The sequence below is a fragment of the Oenanthe melanoleuca genome, chromosome 4A (assembly GCF_029582105.1).
Source record: "Oenanthe melanoleuca isolate GR-GAL-2019-014 chromosome 4A, OMel1.0, whole genome shotgun sequence".
In the NCBI taxonomy this organism is placed as follows: Eukaryota; Metazoa; Chordata; class Aves; order Passeriformes; family Muscicapidae; genus Oenanthe; species Oenanthe melanoleuca.
Window position 1 is genome coordinate 6,449,548 of NC_079338.1, and position 19,398 is coordinate 6,468,945.

The 19,398-nt window shown below is 39.6% G+C and overlaps 1 protein-coding gene across 5 annotated transcripts in view; it reads left to right on the top strand.

Annotated features, from left to right (window-relative positions):
- AFF2 (ALF transcription elongation factor 2) overlaps window positions 1–19,398 on the top strand; it is a 334,567-nt gene that overhangs the window by 197,883 nt on the left and 117,286 nt on the right. For all 5 annotated transcript variants that reach the window (XM_056491312.1, XM_056491315.1, XM_056491314.1 and 2 more), the window contains exons 5-7: window positions 4,108–4,194; window positions 5,528–5,564; window positions 5,825–5,876. In XM_056491312.1, the coding sequence (XP_056347287.1) occupies window positions 4,108–4,194; window positions 5,528–5,564; window positions 5,825–5,876 (176 nt within the window). The remainder of the gene's footprint in view (window positions 1–4,107; window positions 4,195–5,527; window positions 5,565–5,824; window positions 5,877–19,398) is intronic.

Consider the following 19,398-nt stretch of genomic DNA (forward strand, 5'->3'; position numbering starts at 1 on the left):
GGCTGCAGTTGCAGTGCATACCCTCCGTAAAACTGGAGAACAGATTATTCTCTCCTTTAGGAACAGCTCTTTTAGTAATAAAAGGCCGTTCTCATGTCTCCCCTCAGTTCTCCCATGGGAAGTAGCATGAGCCCTGTATCTTGAGAGACTTCAAATTAGATCAGGCAAAGCAGTTCAGAGTGCGCTAGGAAGGGAAGCTGCCTCAGTAGGAATGCAGAGTACACAATCCTGCTTCTTTTTTTCCATAATGATCTCTTAGAGCCTGGCTCAGTGCTTTTATCTGTACTTAAAAACACGGTACACTTTCTTTTGAACAAGAAGGAAATGATGGAAAAATGAAATACAGAGACAGGAAATGAATCTTGAAGGTTGCTATTAATTTTAGGGACTGGTTTTGTAAAGCTATTTACCATTTGCCCTATATCCCCTGTATTCAATTCTCTCTCTGTCTCTCTGACCTCTTCCTTAGAAACTTGCAAGTTTAAATCCTTCCCCAGTCCTCTCCTTCCCTTTAAATCATTATTTGGCCTTGTACCTCTGCATCCCATAGAAGGTTTGCTTGGGGTATTTGTGTTTTGTTTGATTCATTAGATCGTGTCTGCATGTGTCCTTCTTAGTTACTTACCTGAGGGCTTTTATAGCCAGGAAAGCCAGACCTAGCTGAAGAGACGAGCATGTCTAGCTCTAATAAATTAAACACATGGAGTCAATTAAAACAATGTTTAAATAATTTTCAGAAAGGAGGAAGCTTGATGTTACTACATCAGAAGACCACAGTGACTTTTAAGCCAAGAAATAGTGCAGGTTTACTTTCTCATTTAATCTCCAGGTCTATAAAAAAATCTATGCTTCTATAGCAGTCATCTACCCACTCCAACAGTTAACATGATTTTGGAATTATTTTAAGTCCAAACCATGTGAAAATAAATCCTAACTCAATTTTGTGGGATTACTTTGTTTCCATTAAATTCCTCTTTAAAGTGTTTCATATGCTTGCTTTTATTATTTTTACTTCCAGGAATTTCTAAATACTTCCAAATTTGGATTGATTAAAGTGTATAACTTTTCCTGGAAAAAAAACATGAATTTAATTCCCTGTCTATTTTCCCAGGTATTTACAAACTAAGGAGGTTATAGACACATCTTTATGGAAGCATACACAACACGCACTCTCTATGTGGCTCTTTAATAGTCTTAACAAATTAGAAAAAAGATGTATCAGATTTCACAACCTAAACAAAACAGAGCTTAGCAAGTACTTAAAGATAAGTGACCTCCAGAAGAAACTGGGGTGCAAGGAGGAATGGTGAAGTCATGTGGCTTATTAAACAAATGACATCTCTTCTTCTGATACTCCAGAGTAACTTATCTGTGCTTAAGTAATGAGTAGGAGCGAGCTGCAGGGTGTGGGGTTGGGATTTTGACCCTTCACTGACAACAGTGCAGTGCAATTTTTGCATGTCCTTGTGTAGGTCAGCGTTGTGTGACTGGAACATGCAACTGTGTGGTGGTCAGTGTGGGGTTGCTGTCACAATGAAGTGACATTTTTCAGATGAGTAAGCTCAAAACTTTCTCTACCACCATTCAAGGTTCTTTGGTCAACAGCTCTCTGGTACCTGTCTGTAGGTAGATGTAGGTATGTTTCTTTAGCTAACTGTATTCTTTCTCACTCCTTCCACACACAGTGTTGGTTTATATGCTGAGCTTTAAATGTTTGCGCTGTTATACATGTATGATCTTTTCTGGAATTTTCTGTCCAATAATTTTCATTGCAGCGAACATTGAAGTTAAATACTTCAATGTAACTAGACTGTACCTTTGTAAGAGATTTTGGTGCTCAGGAGGTCACTCCATAAACACAGAGATAGGATAGTCCTAACCTCAGTGAAGGCAGGATTTCTTGTAATTGAATTTCCTCAAATAATAACACACTCTTTTTCCCACTGTTTTATGTTTACGTGTGCCCCAATAGAGAGATGACTAGGTTTGCTTACGCTTCAGCTTGCCAAGTAGGTAGGCAGTGGTTACTACACGTGTTTTTGACAGGCAATATTCTGAAATGTTTACTGGCATCACCTCCCTGTGAATCCCAGGCTCTGTGTACAGCATTTTCTGTGTGGGCAGGAAGAGACTGAGGTCAAGCCTATAATTGCAGAATATTCTTCATTTCTGCCTTCAGTCAATGCCTGGCTCTCTTTCAATTATATGATACAGTTTCTGTTTCATCATTTTGCTATGAAGATATTTGCCACAAAGCAACCTCTATGGCATAGGCTTTGGCCAAGACACACAGGATTTGGATTGTATTATCCCACAGAAAAGTTCACGGGATGCTGAAATTTTTTTTCTGCCTTCCCTTGTGCAGAGGTCAGACAATCAGTGCCATTTAATAGCGCTCTTCCTGTCATGGCACTGTGCTGCCACAGCCTCACACACCAGGAGGGATGAGCCATTCAATAATTGCTCCTTTCCTCCTCATTGACACCATTTGGGCTTTGTCTAGTGAAAACAGGCCCTGGGCTCCACAGCAGAAACCCAGAAGTTATTTCAGGAGTGCAGCCTGGCCCATCTGCCCAAGGAAGTTTATATGTCTGCCTGTCCCACTGACTGAAGACCATGGTACATAGTTTTCCTTTCTCTCTCCTAACCTACTGTGTGACACATAATTTGGGAGGGACAACTTAGCTCTGAAACTTGCTGGCTCTGTCTTCAGTGAACTATAATTAGTATTAGCTGAAACTAACCAGGGCATGTGTTTAGCCAAAATGCACCCACCACACTGCCCTTTTGGCTACACCTATATTTTGTTAATCAATTGGATTATGTTATGTTTTTATTTGTGGAGCATTTGAGGGGTTGTCATTTTACCTACAGAAACTGGCCTGTTCATGAACTTCCTTGTGTCTAGCCCTGGGTTTGACAAGTGTGTAATCGCAGCTGGGAAATGTAGTTTACTGCAGTCAGGCCATTACACATAAGGTTTCTGAGATCAGATGCTCTTCTACTCTTTGCCTTCCTTGTCTCAAGAAAGAATTCTTTCTGAGCTTTTTAGGCAAAGAAAAACAGCCAAGACAAAGATACAGCAGAATGCCAGAGACAACTATTACTGCCTTTCTAAATATTTATTAAATTAAAAACAAAGATAAGCGAGAAAGAAGCAGTGTCTCCCATAAAACACACTCATTAGAAGGGCATTTACAAGCTCTGCCTAAACTAGCACTTGTGCAGTTGCTTGGTTTCAGTGATTTTCCCCCTGTTCCAATGAGCACAAACCCCAGTGTGCTCCTGTCAGGCTTGCTGGGTTAGCAGTGGGAAGGAGCAGGTGTGTGCTGCTCCTCTGCTGATGTTTCCTAGCCATGGGCACCCAGGTTGTTTATTTATAGATAAATGGGACATGAGTGAACAAATAATGAATAAACACTCTGATACAAAAAAATGGATGGTTTTTGCTTAAATGGTCTGGTAGGCAAGTTTCACTGGATACTTGGATTTCCTGGTTAAGTACAGACTTTCTGAGTAAGTCTGTTTGAGTCACCTGGTTTCTCAGTCCCTCATTGCAAAGTGGAATCAGTAGTGCTCTGAGGCTGTGACATTGCTTATCACAGTAAGAGCCTATGGCCAGTGCTACAAGAGGATGCTGTGGTGCTGCCCCTGCTCTCTGCTACACCAGGCATTCATGCTGCAAGCCCATTCCAGATTTTTCTGGACCTGCCTCTTGTTTATTTTGCCACTCTGAAGTCTTGAATAGGGCTGCATCTTGCCACCATGCGCTGCCATTCGTTGCACCCAATGCTGTACAGGAGGGCCCCTTCCTGCTTGGGCTTTGCAGGTATTCATACAGCTTGGCAGGCTGACCATGGAGGTAAAGATGAAGACATGGATGATCACAATTTTCAAGAGGAAAACCTGTCCTCACTTGGATTTTGAGGAAGTCCTGCCTGTGGGGTTGTTAAGGTGCTCCTCTGCAACCTAAGGGTGTGAGGTGGTGGGGCCAATTCCTTGAGCAATTGCATCTCCAGGTCCAGTGAAGCAGATGTGACCATTTTGAGCTCTCTTTCTTCTTTATGTATAAGAATTTGTTTTCTAAATTTTTTCTTTCTTCCCTAGGAGATGACCCATTCCTGGCCTCCTCCTCTTACTGCTATTCACACTCCTGGCAAGGCTGAGCAGACCAAGTTTTCTATCCCAAGCAAGGTACAAGCAGGCTATTACCAATGACCTGATTAGCATTCTGTTCTGTTGAGTGCTCTTTGCTGGAGAGTTTATTTTTCTTATTGGTCCCATTTAAAAAAAAACCAAACTGATACTATTTTTAGTTGGAAATTCCCAATCAGACTGTGCTATTAGTAGAACTGCTTATTTAAAGCTGCAGAAGACCCAGTGGAAGCAAAGTAAATTTTTTATCTCTGCTGTTATAGGAGTCTTTCTACATCAAGTAAAATATATTTTGTTTGGGTTTTTGTTTTCAATTTAGCTATTAAAATAAAGGTATTCTCATGAGAAACATACATTTAAAAAGTATGATAAAAGAGGTGGAACTTATGAAAACAATTTATCCCTTTGACATTCAAATTTAAAGTGCCATGTTTACTCTTAGGGCATTATTTACTTCACGAGGGACTGACTGACAGCACAATATAATATTAGGAACTAGTAATGCCCTAAGAGGAAATGCAGTGAGGGCTTTAATGACTTTACCATCCTACAGAACTAACACTTCCAGCAAAGTAGTGTCTGGCTGTAGGATGAGGTTGTAAATAACACCTTAATTTCAACTTATCAAACTTGGCTTGGAAGGAAAGCTGATGACAACCACTGTGGACTACAGAGCCAAGAGAAAAACTAAGCCAGAAGACACTGTGACATTAAGGAAACAGCTTAGTTATTGTGAGCCAACAAGAATCCTGGCATTAGCATACATAGTGTTGCAAGCCAGATTCTTTGCTGGTTTTAAGTTGTTGTACTTCCATTGATTTCATTGGATTTGGACCAGTTTCCATCAGGTGAAGATCTACTTCCCACGTCTTTATCAAATCCTGTGTGTCACAGTCCAAATAAAAACTGTGACTACCAATAAAAGATCACTGTATTTCCAGGCAGTGAGATCAAACAAAACAAAGGCAATAGCACTGAATTTAATGCATAGCTGCATTCATGCTGTGTTCTAAATTGTACATCCTGGATGGCTCTTACACACATCCATGGCCAAGCCTGGGAAAGGCTTGGGCTGCTGTGGGTGTAAATCTGTGCAGTGTCTCCATAAAGCGGGGGATGTAGATTTACAGCAGCTGAGGACATGCTCTTGCCTGAGCTCTGAAGGGTCCCTCAGAGGTGCTCTATCTCCACAGTTAATGCATTTTTAAACTAATGTCACTGGTGCTGCCTTAACAATCCCATGATCCCTTCCCTGTGCCATCTCCTTCCCTGTTTGTATAATGCCAGTGCCCTTAATCTGGCAAGCCAAGTATATCTTACCTTCTTCATCTTATTTAACTAATGCTGACATTTTGTGTGTTCTTCTTTGTAGGACTCCCAACATCTGACCTCAGGATACAATGTACAAAGTAGGTCTTTATCATCCTAGTCCTAACAATCAGGGTTGGGTTCTTGGTTTTTATTTTTTTCGTCTGCTTAACGTCATTAAAACAAAGGCTAAAGAATTAATTTTTGTGGTGCTAAAGCAGATCAGTTCCATTTTTTATTACATGTTATGCATTGTGGCATGTTGTGAAACTAAGCATAATTAGATGGGCTGACAGCTTTGGGTGCATTTTAATTCTACAGTAATCTTTTGACATTTCAAAATGTGTTTCTTTGTTTGCAGAGTGGAGTGATCCAGCAGGGAAAGTTGCAACTAAGTCAGTACCACAAAAGTCGTAAGTATTATTATTTCAAGCTTTAAATCTCATTTAAATCTATCATAAAGAATGAGCTTATTTCTCCAAAGGTAACTAAAACCTACCTCTGCTCATAATCTTGTCCTGGTGTTCAGGTGTTCTCTGTAGTCCTTAAAAATTAGCCATAAACCAGTTTTATGTTTCCAGTGTTTATTACCGTTTCTTCTTTTTAAGCATTAGCTAACAGAGATGTGTGTGAAAGATGAGTTTATTAAGCAGAAATAATGCTGATTTTAGTTCCACAGCTTGCCAAAATTAAATCACTTTTATGCTTCTCTCATCAGATACTAAGCCTCTTACAATAGAAAATGCAACCCAATGAGCAGATGATGCAGGAATTTTTACATTCATACAGTGAGAGAGAGTAAAACACATCATACGGAATGATTCTGCTAGCTGGTGTTGAAAAGCTGGTCTTGAGTTTCATACCCTTTGAAACAGCTGAAAATCACAGATGATCTATAAATATGACAGTTGAAAATTGTGAAAGAGCTAATTCTTCATTGTGTTAAACCATTTTTCTTTGGTGCTTCTCTGGGGTAAGGCTACAGTAGTGCAGCAGTGAATGGAGACGGAATTGTTTTTTTCTTTTATCCCAGTTTCTCTAATTTCCAAACAGGAGCTAAATAGCAACTTTGAACAGTAGGCTATTGTTTTATACTTATGAAAATGTATGGGTCTTATTTCAGTTCAGAGCTGCTGGGCTTTTTAGTGTAAAGTGTTCTAAAGTACTGAATGCAGAACTGCACTAGCTTAACTGACAGTTGTGTAAATACAATATGTTCATTTAAAATTACTTCAGAATTCTTCTAGTGGCTGCCCCTAATCTACTAAAGACATCATTTAAAAAATCCTTTTAGGGGAAGAAAAATCGATGTGGAGATACCTATTCAAGTTTAAAAAATTAATTTAAATAAACTGATTCTTAGCGCAAGTTTGTATATACAAAAGGGTCTGTTAGTGTTCAGTGATGTGTCTATGACTGTGTGAGAGATATAGGACTGGAGCTGGTGTGGATGCTGAAGCCATTGATGTACTCAGAAGACTCTGAAGGTCCAGTTCTTCATTCATAAACCCAAGTCATGGAAGTACTAATCCAAATATGGTTGGTTGAGTAATCTGTTACAAAATTGTGGCTGAGCAAATGATCAAATTTTAAAATTAAATAGGGGTGTTTTTTAGATTAAACAAGAATTGGATAGGAATGCTACTGGTATTTAGATTAATTTGCTTAAATATCATTTATTTATGAAACTTAGTAACAAATTAATTTTTGCGCTTTGGTTGGTTTGGTTTCCAGTAGTGACTTGGTTTTCTGTGAAGACTCTAGCCACTGTACTCACAGTTCTTGGTAACATAATTGGTGCATTCATGTTTCAGAACATCAAAGTGATCCAAATCTAACATCAGGCACATTCCATTAAAAAAAAAAAAAAAAAAAAAAGGAAAAAAATTATTACATCTTCAAATTATTTTTCTCTAAAAGCAAATGTGTTTGGATTTCACTGTGAAAAATATTGTAGTGAGTGTACCATAAAAGACAATATTTCAATAGTTTGTAACCAGCAGTAATAGACTTGTCAATCATGGTTTATAGTTATAAGCTAAATTTCAAAAGAACGGTGCTTCAGAGCTCAGTGGTATATAGTGCATTTAATGGGACCAGAGCTCTCTATAGGAAGCCTGATATAAAACCCAAAGACACTGAGTACATTTTATGAACCAGTTGTTCTCTGTTCTGCTGCTTGATCTAAAGTTCCAGTACTATCAATCAGATTTCTGCTGCAATGAACTGCCTTCTTACGGTAGGTGATAGATTTTACACATGAGAGATCAGAGCTGCAATAAAGCTACTTTTATTTTTAGCTTCCAAATGAAGATCAGCTAACCCATTAGAATCACTTTTTCTCTTTTACTGTAGAAAAATTGTTAAGGCAGCTTCTAAGAATTTCCACAGGGCTTTGGGAGGTTAGAAGGCTGTCCACTGTGAGGCTTGGTATTACGAGGCCAATGTGTTTTTTTCGATCTGTGTGTGTGCAGTTACCACCATCTTCAAGGGGAATTGCAGTACTTGAGCACATAATGAAATTAAAGCAGTAGTGGGACTGAAAGACATAATGGTATCAAGTAGAGCTGGATAGTGCAGTCCAAACAAGCCCTGATAGGTAGACAGCTCCTGCAGTCATTGTGTATTTAATGATACACTGTTTATCAGATTGCAATTGTATAAAGCAGGATTTAGTCTTCGTAACATTGGTCGGTTTTGGGGATTTTGGAGTGTATAAGTGAAATAGCAGTCCAGCTTATCCCCTGTAACATCTGTTGCTATGCTCTCAGCCACACAGGGTGGCCTTACTGACTTTAAAACTCTATCCCCCACCATATTTTGTCAATAGGATCTGTCATCCATATTCCAGTGTGATCAAATCTGGATGAATTTTACTCTGTTCATCTGTATACTTTGTTAGAGTCATTTTAACCTGGATATGTTTCTAGTTGTTACCCAACTTCTATAGTTCATGTACAATTTAAATGGAACTTAAATTATCTTTTCCATTTACATTGGTCCTAGTGACAGTGCTGTAGATTGCTAGAGAGCCAAAGGAATTGGTAATAATGTGCTTGCATTCACCGTATCGCTGAGTTATACCATGACTAGTTGAGGGGTGAATGCAGAACAGAGATACATTACCTTCATGATGCTGCATCCTGCTCCAGCAGCCAAGCTGTCTGTAAATCACTACAGAGTTCAGGTGTAGGGACACTGGAATCATAGAAGACCAGACCAAAGGGATGTATGATTTTTGCAAGATAACCTTTCAGGTGCACACTTCCATGGCAAAAATGAAGGTGACATACTGCAAGGTGGATTAGTTTATCAATGTGCTGCTACTGTAGGGGGATGCAAGATGCATGGCTTCTTGTCCAAGTAAAGCTTTCTGAAATACACATTTCATCCTTTTTATAGTGTTTCAATATACTTTGTTGCATCCACATGCTGAATAAACCCAGTCCCCAGTGCAGCAGGTAAAATAGAAGATAGAGTAGGATAGATAGGATTGTGTCTAAATTCTGCACCTATGTTGTACATGAGAACATGTACTTATTAACTAACCTCAGATCCTAAGTTACAATCAAAAAAAAAAAAAAAATCTTGAAAATGAAATTTTGAGCAGTGATGTGCATGTGTGTGTACTGTGGTGAATTTTCACAGCTGAAATCTGGCTATGTGAAACTGCAGCACTTGGTTTCCCTTCTTGTGATTTCAAATTCACTGTAAATCTCTGCTGGGCATTGTGCAGTCAGTTTTCAGCCAGTCTGCTCTGATTTGTTTGTTATGAAGCATAGTAAGCAGGAACAGATAAGGTGCAACCAATTGCACTGCAAAGGATTTTCTGTCAGCTGCCATGAATTTGAGGGCATGGACTCAGCTCATGACTTGGGTTTCTGTTATATAATTGCCATTGTAAATATGTCATCCTCAAACATCCAGTCCTTTTGTTCTGTTTTGGTTGTTAGCATTTGGCCTTTGTCCAGTTGGAAACTACCCAGAACCTTTTTAATCAAGCACTTCCTGTGTTTCAAAATCATACTGCAGAGTAGACTTGAGTAGTTTCCATAAAAGCCTAGCTAAAAAGAAGAATGTAATCATAATGGTATTCTTCCCCTGTCATAAAATTACTTCCTATACTTACTGTATTAATACAGTATTAAAAGGCTCTTCTCATGGGCTCAGTGAACTACCGGAAACCATTAAAAACTTAGAGCAGCAAATTTTTATGGATCAGACAAAACCAACTTGTTTTATCTTTATGGAGTCCTTGCTATCCATCATACTTAATGATATGCAACCTGTATGGGGACTAGAAAGCAGCTAAATACAGTAAGCTTAAAGCCAAAGCAAGCAGTTAAAAATCTTTTTGTGATATTGCAGCAAGGATTTTCCTAAGTGTGTTCGGCACTGCTTTCAGTTGGGCCAGGATTTCACTTCACAGTTCCAAAAAAATTCAAAAATTATCAGTACTTTCCTAATCCCAAATATTATCATAATACTTGATGGAAGCGTGTTTGAAAATGGAAATGTGCTTCTCGACATCTAAATGCTTTTCAAAAGTATCTAATGGCTTTTTGGAAAATCTCCTCTGTGTCAGGGACAGCCACCTGGGAACATAGAAAACAAAATTTGGCAGCATGTGCAAGCTATGAATTAAAGGTAATTCTCCATTTGAAATGAATCAGCATGAGGTCCTTATCAAAAAATCAAGAGGATTTTACACCAAGTATTGAATATTATGACAACAAGTAATGTTGTTATACAGAACTATTCAGAACATTCAAATCAAGAAATACTGATGAATTCTTAACCTGGAAAGAAATCAGTTAACAACAGCAGCAAAAAAAGGGATTCATTCAGCTTCATGCATAATTTCCCAAAATGTACCAGGAACCAAAAATGTAAAATTCATCTCCAACTGGCATAGGAAGCAAGTTTCTATTTATGTACCAGCTCTCTATCAGTATTGCAGTCACAGTGCAGCCCAGGTGTAATACACAGGAGAAGCTGAAATGTTCGTATTACTAATTACAGTTTTTAGCTGACCATAAGAAAGTGTGAGCCCACTAGTTGAGCCTGCAGTGGTGTCAGCCAGCTGTTTGTTAGAAGTAGGAAGTTCCAAAGATATTCCCTCTGGGTAAACTGGGAAAGTCATGACTACAAGTTCCTCGCACTGCCATGTACAAATTATGATAAGTGAAACAACAGTGGCATGTAATTGGAACTCCATTAATCTTTAGAGAGCTCCAGTGCACTATATTAAAGGGACAAACAGCAGATGAAAATAGAAGGGTCTCTTTTGAGAAATGTCATTCATCTTTTATATTTACTGTTTTGTTTTGTAAGCTAGAAGTTTTCTTTGAATTGTTTCGCCTTGTAAGTTCTTGGGTTTGAAACAATGATAGTCAAGACTGTTGTTTTGTTCATCACTCCTGCAGGCTTTGCCTTTTGAGCAAAGTATGAAGTAATTTGGAAAAAAATATACGTTTTCTATGGATGCAAACTTGCGAAATATTTCAGCTGATGTGAAATATGTGAAAATCCAGTGTCATAATTAAAAGCCTTGTATCTTTGAAGATAAACCCGTTATTCAAAATAATTTCTAAATTAGACTTTTAATTTGTTTTCATTATTCAGCTGGCTCGCATACAGTTTAACCTCCCTGTCAAAATAAAGTTATTTCTCAGTACATTCTTTTCCATGATCTCTTTCTCCTGACATGTTTATAAATCAGTTTTAAAAATTGTGGGAACAAAACTAAATTAATTCTGTGATATTTTGCTGATCAATTTTTAATAATTTTTCTTGCCTATCAGAGACTTACTGCCTTTAAGACTGCCTGAAACAAGCTAACCAACTGTATTCTTGCCAGCATTGCTGATTGCGACTCAAGCGAGCACTGAACCATTTGAATTTCCTCTGATACTGTATAACCCCCCCATTAAAAATTCAACATTTATTTGCCCTAACTAATGAGTAGCAGTTGAAATACTTGTTCTTAAGCAGGATGCACTCCTGTGTCACTGCCGAGTGCATGCAGTCACTGAACTGCGACCACTGAAATGTCAGCATTAATAGAGAGAGGTAAACGACACAGTAACATGTTTGGATTCCTGATGTATTTCCCTGTCTGCTGCATATCAATTCCCATTTTGGAAAGTGGTTAGACTGCAAATCTGCCACAGATTTCCCTGTATTTAAAGAGTTTTTTTACAGGCAGCAGGATATGTTGTGCCTTTATGGCTTAAGGCCAGTCTCAAATTGACCTCCCAATTTACATTTCTGTGGGATGGAGTCACTTCCGAACTTCAGCGCAACTTCAAACATTCATTTTGAAAAACGAATGTACTCAGTAAATCCAAAAATGTAAATCAGGATAGAGAAGAGGAAGCCACCACACTCAGTCCCTCTCCCACCCATTGGTTTTGTGACCCCCACAGCTGCTGATAAAAGACATACAAATGAACTTCTTGCTTGGCATTCTGGCTGCCATAATTTGGACGTCACCACGCTTCCTTTGTCTTAACTCTGATCTGTCAGTAAATTTTTGGTCCAGAGCCAAGCCATTTTTCTCTCTGTTTTTTTTCTTCCTGATGCCCTTTGCTCCGTTCCCTTTCATTCTTCCTGTCATGGCTTACTGGCTTGGTAGACTTTAGTAGTCCGAGACAGAGAAAATTGTCACCCAGATTCATCTGCACCACGCTGCAAAATAGTCAAAATCAGAAATGGGTGAAAAGTTTGAGAGAAGAATGGATTTTGCCAGGAAGCTTGGTATTCATAATACCAGCGTGGGCTTGAAACTCCCAATTTGTGTCCTACGTACCCTAGGTAAGACTAACAGCCATTTTTCCTAATATTCCAAATTAATCCTTTGCATCTTTCCTCTGAATCCCTCTGACAGTTCCAATAATCCACCACATTTTTCTCAGCTTCGCAGTCTCTATCCAGAGGAACTTCTATTGCTATTATTATCCTTTGGGCAGAGGGCTCAGCAGGGCTCCAAAGCCTATCAATTTTCTGGCCAGAAGGCTTATTTTTTATGAAGTGAAGTTCTCACAACACCCCACGGGGCTAGGCCACGCTCACTGCATTATCCTCTGTCTTGGATAGCCCTTGGAGCCACAGATTCAGAATAGTTGTACCTTACAAATACATCCTCCCAAATGACAAAAAAGGAAAATATTCCCTGCTGCTGGGCTAATTACTGCTTTACATTCCCAGAGGAAGAGCTGCTTCACTTGTGTCCGTGCATCTCAGAAAAATGTGTTTTGGGGCTTTCCTAATGCTGCAAATGCAGCTTTCCAGGAAAATGATGTAGCCCAGGAGGAGTAGGGAGATGTCTATAGCCTTACTTCAGTAGGTACAAACCAATTGTTTAATTAATATCCATGTTGTGGAAACGCAGGAGGAAGTGATTTAGCTTTAACAAAATTGTCCCTTACTGGAAAGTCTTGTTTAGTCAAAATGCCTCACGAAAAGATCTTTAGAGGTTTGGAAAGAAGAATGTTGGCTCATCTACCTCATATTGTCAAGAAAGATGTATGTGCAGCTGTCAGGCTCATCTGAGTCTGCAGAAGTAGTAAATGTCTGCAGTAATGAGAGGATTGCTTTCACAGCTATTTACCTGTTAGACTCTAATAAGTATTTGCTTTTTGGGTGTCCCTGCTTACTTAAATGTACACAAGTGTGTTTTAAGTATGTAGATGTGCTTTTTTGCAGAGTGAGGAATGTGAATCAGTGCTGCCCATATTTGATGTAGCATGAATTTCAATAGTTCCAGACAAATTTGAAAACCTATACAAATCACAGAACTTCAAGTCTGGCTGTGTGCTAGACTGGAATTTTTTGTTTGGTCAGACCTTTATCTCAGCTTCTTTTTGTGGCTCCTTATGGGGAGATTGAAGAGGAACTGAAGCTGGTGACCTGTCTTGACCTTTAGTACTGGATTAAAATTCCAACTTGCTGCCATGGCAACGGGCCTTGAAAATTAGATCCTGACAGAAGCAGGGAGAAACTTAAAACTGCAACTGCTGCACTGAACTGAAGAAAGGTTGTTTACAAATGTCAGTGACAGGCTCTTAATTGAAATAATCTGCCTTTCCCTTTACCAAAAAAAAATAAAAAAAATAAAAAATAAAAAATAAAAGAGAAATGAAAGGCAAAAAACAAACAAACAAGCAAAATGCAAAAAAAATTGTGACTTGTTTTGTTTTAGGCAAAAATCTATTGCAATTCAGAGGTCATGCTGCTGAATCCAGCAGACTGTGACATTTGAGGTGGCTGCAAGTGAATCTGCATGATGAGAAGGGAGCCAGACGTGCACTTGCAAAGGTCTGAACCCCCCAGACCAGACTGGCAGCAGGAGCCAGACAGTGGCCAGTGTTAAATCACAGGTTAACTTTCTATTTTCTTCTCCTTTAACCTGACACCAGGGATCAAAAGAGACATCACAGTGTCTCATCTGACTCCAAGGATCCATGCAATTATCTGTTCTGTAGGTGGAAAGGGATCAACATAAGCTAGATAGTGCTATTTCAGATCAAGTGTGATAAAAGTTACTCATTTTCCAATCTAATCAATGCAACAGTCAGAGGGAGATAATAGTGCAAGTCCTTCACTGCTAAAGGAGGGGTTTTTTTTTCCCCATGGAGAGCAGAATGCAGCTGTAGCCTGAAGGGAGAAGGTTCTCAGGTCACCTAAAGGATTTCCTGCTCTTTTTCCCTTTATCTGGGAAACCCCCTCATCCCAAAATCAAATAATCTTGAAGGTCAGTTTGCAACACAATCTCATGTAAACCTGTGGCTTTCCTCACTCTTCCCAGGATGCTTTGAGGGCCCTGCTCACCTTCCCAAGGTCACAAAGGACCAGAACAATTCCCATAACACAGGGGAATGCTGCGTCCTAGCAGCAGCTAGGCCTGTCTTTCTAGAGTCCTGGTAGGGATTGCTGGCTTCTTGACAAAAAAACCCACACCAAAACCCATAAAAATGTAGATTTTCCATACCAGAGAAAGTGATGTTTCTTAATGGACAAATGATGTTGAATTGGATTAACTGTTCTGTAGAGTTAGATAACTGCTGCAGAATCAGATTAGATTGTAGGTACCATAGAGAGCTAGGTGAAAATTTAACCATTATGGGTAAAATTTTGGAAGAGATAGTTTTGCCAAAGCTTATGTCCAAATCCCAAGACCATGTTTGGAGTCTAAGTTTAGATAGAAGGCATGGACAGAAAAATACTGCCTTTGGTTTCCAGTGCCCAAGTACTGGATTAGCTATGTATTGGTGTTAGCATAGGATTATAGGATAAGAGGAAATGTTGTGGATGTTTACAAACACAGCATTTTGCTTAATGGGGTTTGTATTGTCCATTTCATGGTTTAGAGAAATGTTTATCACTAATAGTGTCCATTATCAAGGCAGATAAGCATTAAGCAGGTGCAGGTTGCATTGAAATAATGGATTATATAATCTTAACAAATAATGCAATATTGTCTTAACAAAACCCCCATTTCTGGAGTAGACACTTGATACACAGTAGAAAGCGAGTGAGGAGATGAGCAGTTTTTTAACAAAGGAAAATGAAAGCCACTTAATATTCCTCAGGCTCTGAGTTATGTGCTTTAGACAGTTAAAAATAGAGGCCATTATTTGAAATTTGAAGTGTCAAATTAATTCCTAGAGTAAGTTAGTTATTTCAGAGGAGTTGCTGTCAGAGATGAATTCGGCCCATTCAGCTCTACACTTGCCACTGTTACCATTTCCTGCAAAATACCACTAATTCTGCCTTAATTACTTGTCAGACTGGACTATGGAGCCCTGGAGTATAAGGCAATAAACTTGTGTTTTGCTGGGAGGGCAGGTAAAGAACCATTTAAATAGGTTTTTGAAATAAGCATGAAACCTCTGAAGATGTACTGTTGTAGTGCAGACTGTATATCAAAATATATAAGCATCTGGTTGCAACAATGGCTTTGTAAACACATTACTGAGCAAACTATGAAAAGTAATCCACCAAGGGGCTGTTTCCTTAACTCATAAGCATGAAGTTAAGAGACCAGTGCCATAAAGTAGATGTGTGCTGTTAAAAAGTACTTCATTTTATGTGAGATTATTTTGTTTTAAGCCCAAGAGATGATTCCTTTTTTATTTTTAAATGCATATATTTTAATACTTGAAAATACTTGTGTTTAAGGGAAAGGTCAGCTGTCCTCATAAAATCTATTAATAATTCACTAATATGCGAGCATGGGGCAAACCATTCTTGAGGCTAGAATGAATGAAAGTGCCCCCATGCACCTCACATGTGTGCAGCAGTCCTGCCACAGCTATCCACTGGCTTTTTGGGGTATTACAGTATTGTGAGGGATAATGAGAAAAGCCTTCAGCATTGTCATTCCTTTCAGCTGCCTGCAGGCATGGCCTGAGGGTGGCCAGAGCTCCCCTCTTGGGGCAGGTAGAGCCTCCTCGCTCCGGAGCCCGCTGCTGCCTTGGCGAGCTCCCAGCTGCTCCAGGGCAGCAGGGCTTTGGCTGCTTCCCCAGGAGGAGCACAGAGTCTTGCAGATGTTTTGGAGGCCACAGTTTCTAACTAATCTTGGCACGTCTGTCAGTCATGTGTGTATCAGCTGTCTCCATGTCAGAACCCTGAACCAGCTCAGAGCAGCCTGCTGTAAATAGAAAAGGCATGAGGGAAGCTGTGCCACAGGAATAGTTCTGAGCCCTTGTTGGCATCCTGCCTCATGCCTGGCTGGAGAGCCTTCCCACCATTCAGCAGTCAGGGGTGATGTCAGGAAGGAACAGGAGAACAGAACCGTGGGATGGTCTGAATTGTGAGTTGATGAGCTTGTCTGCGTATACCCATCATGTCTTTCACAGCAAATAGCAGTTCTCCTCGTGACAAGGGGAGTTTGCTCAGAGAGAGTGCAGGTCACTTTCAGAAGAATTTTGTTCAGGAAATTTCAAAACTTGAGTAAGAATGGGTGTTAAGTGAATTATATGCAATCTGGATATGGAATTAATATGCTGTAGCCAAAACCTGGTAAGAGCTCATGTATTGCCAATTGCCAAAATTTTTTGCAGTTTTGTAACTTGTGCAGCTATGCAAACACTGACCTAAAAATCCAGTACCACCTTCCTTCTCCAAAGGACAGAACTTTACGTGTTGTTTTGCTTTAGCCAAAGTGTTAACCACTATTCTTATTATTAATTGACTCTTTTCAGTAAAGAAAAACACACACAAGGACTGATATTGCATGGATCCATGGTAAAATATGGCACACAACTCAAACTGATTAATACCAATGAGAGTATTCACTGATTTTATTTGCTTAATCTAAGTTACTAGAAAACATACCTGTTTAGGGGATTAGAGAAACTTTATATGGTTGAAATCTCACGTGTGATTGCTTGAGGTGCTGTCCTTAGAAGTAATGGGAGTCTGAGACTTCTCAGAAGAAAGGCTAATATACCAGGTTATGAAGATTTTACAGGACTCATTTATTAATATAATGATACAGTGTTCCAGCACTGTTGTGTTTCTTGAGACTGGAGGCCTTAATGATCAGCTGCTGTTCTCTAGTAAGTTTTTTAAAGTCCATTCTTACAGGTAAAATTACTTCATGTGTAGTCTGCAGAACATGTGCCATGTGTTGTATTAAAAAAAGAATAAAGCAAACACAATGAATCTGTTAAATCATAATGTCTCCCAAGCGTGAAAAATTTGCAGATTAAAGCTCATTGAATACACATTTAAATGATAAATGATAATGGCTTGGAAAGAGTCATTATGATCTATTTCATCAATAATCCACATTTTTTGCCTTGTAACTATACCAAGGATGAATATAATGAATACTGCCTGATGAAAAAAATATTTTGTTTATGAAAGAGGATTAGAGAAAAGAAATTCTCAGATTAACAAACTTAAATGGTTGTTACTGTTTGCTTACATTGTTTATACATAACAGATTTTTTTCCATTATTAATATTAATAATTTACAGCTTCAGAGCTTTTACTCAGGAAAATACTCCATGTTTAGACTTAGTATCTGGATACTCAAACTGCAGTTGATTTCATTGGGTTTTGAACAGCAGGAGTAAGCAGGATGAAGCAGGGGTCCAGAATTAAGCATTCATGGTTTTCAACTGCAGATTATTCAGTGCTCATGAGCACCAAGTCCCACAAAGTTTCTGAGCAGAGTGCAGTAGGATTGTCAGACATTTGTCCCATGCAGAAATGCATGCACATTTTCTTTCATTGTGTGCTGGGATTTGCTGTGCCTGCCCATGACAGCCCTCAGGGTACTGCAGCAGCTCCCAAGTGCGTTCACTTCAGTCCAGATGGTACCAATGTGTCTTGGCATTCACAGGCATGCACCTGCAGGAGACTCGGCGGGGTTTTGTCAAGAAAATCTTCAAATTGTGCTAAAGCAAAACTTCTTGCTGAGAAAAAGGGAGGATTGAAGGGAGACACAATTGTGCTGTGCTGCCAGCTCCTGGTTGTAACCTCATGTGCATGTGGTCTCCTGCCTGACCAGGCTGGGACTTCAGTGGCAAGCGCCTTTAGGACTGAGTTCCTGAAGGCTGTTTATAAAGCAACAGCAGAACTCTGTTTGGTATAAGGGATAACAGATTGTTTCTTTGCGATGTATTATGACTGAAAGTGGAATTAAACTTGAAATTTTTGAAATCAAGTTGGTATTTTCATATGCAACACCCAAAAGCTGAATCTGCTACAAGTATAAACTTTAGCAGTCTTACTATGTTGCTGGATAAACTGGATGAATTGACAGTGGAGCAGGATCCCAGTACACTTAGTTTTAAATGTAGTCTCAGTGAATTTATCAACTCGTTCATCTGCAGGTTATGAAGGTCCTTTTCAAGAGCCATATTTATCAAGTGTTTCTGGGCATTTTCTGTTTTCTGGTAACATAGCATTGTAGATTAGCACCCTGGAGCTATTTAACAATGACTGTTGGAATGTCATCTGCAAAAAAAAAAGCAAGATTGAGTTCTAGGCCTATATAGCCCTCTTAAAAACATCCATGATTTAGGTAGTTCTCATTAAAAAAATTGCCTATTTTGCTCTTTGATGTTATGTAACACACAACTCCCGCTCTTTCTCTTAGATATTGTCACCATTCAAGTGCCTTCAATCTCAGGCAGTGGGTATCTGTTTAAATGCAGCATTAATAGTGTAGTGCACTGCCACAATGTTTTGAATTATAGGGGTGGAGGGCTTTTTAACTTTGACCTTATGCTTTATGTAAATACTCCAGTAAAACATAAGCTTGCAGTGAATTCTTGTGTTCCTTCTCCTCCTGAAAGCCATATGCCAAGTGATCCCTGAAGCTGTGGCTGAGGCTGTGTGGCTGGGGTGATATCCAAAAGTGCCCATGAGGATGAGAACGTGGGAGGAGCTGTGGTGTCCCTGTGCATCAGAGCTTCCCAGGGCAGAGTTGGTGTGTCTGTCCCCATGGCCTACAGTGGCCCTGGGGGCAGGACAGGGTGCTGGGGTAGCTGTGCTCGGGCGCCGTGTGCTCAGCACCAGGTGAGGACACCCTTTTGGCACGCCAGGACGTGCTGGGGACACAGCCCTGCAGCCTCAGGGGTGTGAATTGAGCTGGTACGGGAACGAGCGATTGCTGTTCCTTCCCTTGCTGCCATGGCCCCGCTGTTTGGGTAACGTGGGCACTTCGTGTGTGGCCAGCTCCAGCCTTCCCAGTCCCTGCAGGCAAGCCAGGCCCTGTTATGGCCAGGCTAATGACTTGAAAACTTCTCATTAAATACTCTTGGCAAAGTTTGTTTCATAGAGGGTCTCAGGGACGAAAGAGGAGGGGCTTCAGTCTCGAGTGTTAAAAAAGCAGCTTTATTTTTAGGCCTTTTTCCTTAATAAGATTTTCTCAAATGACTGTCTTCTTTTTAAATTTGAGAAGTTCAGTCCTAAGTT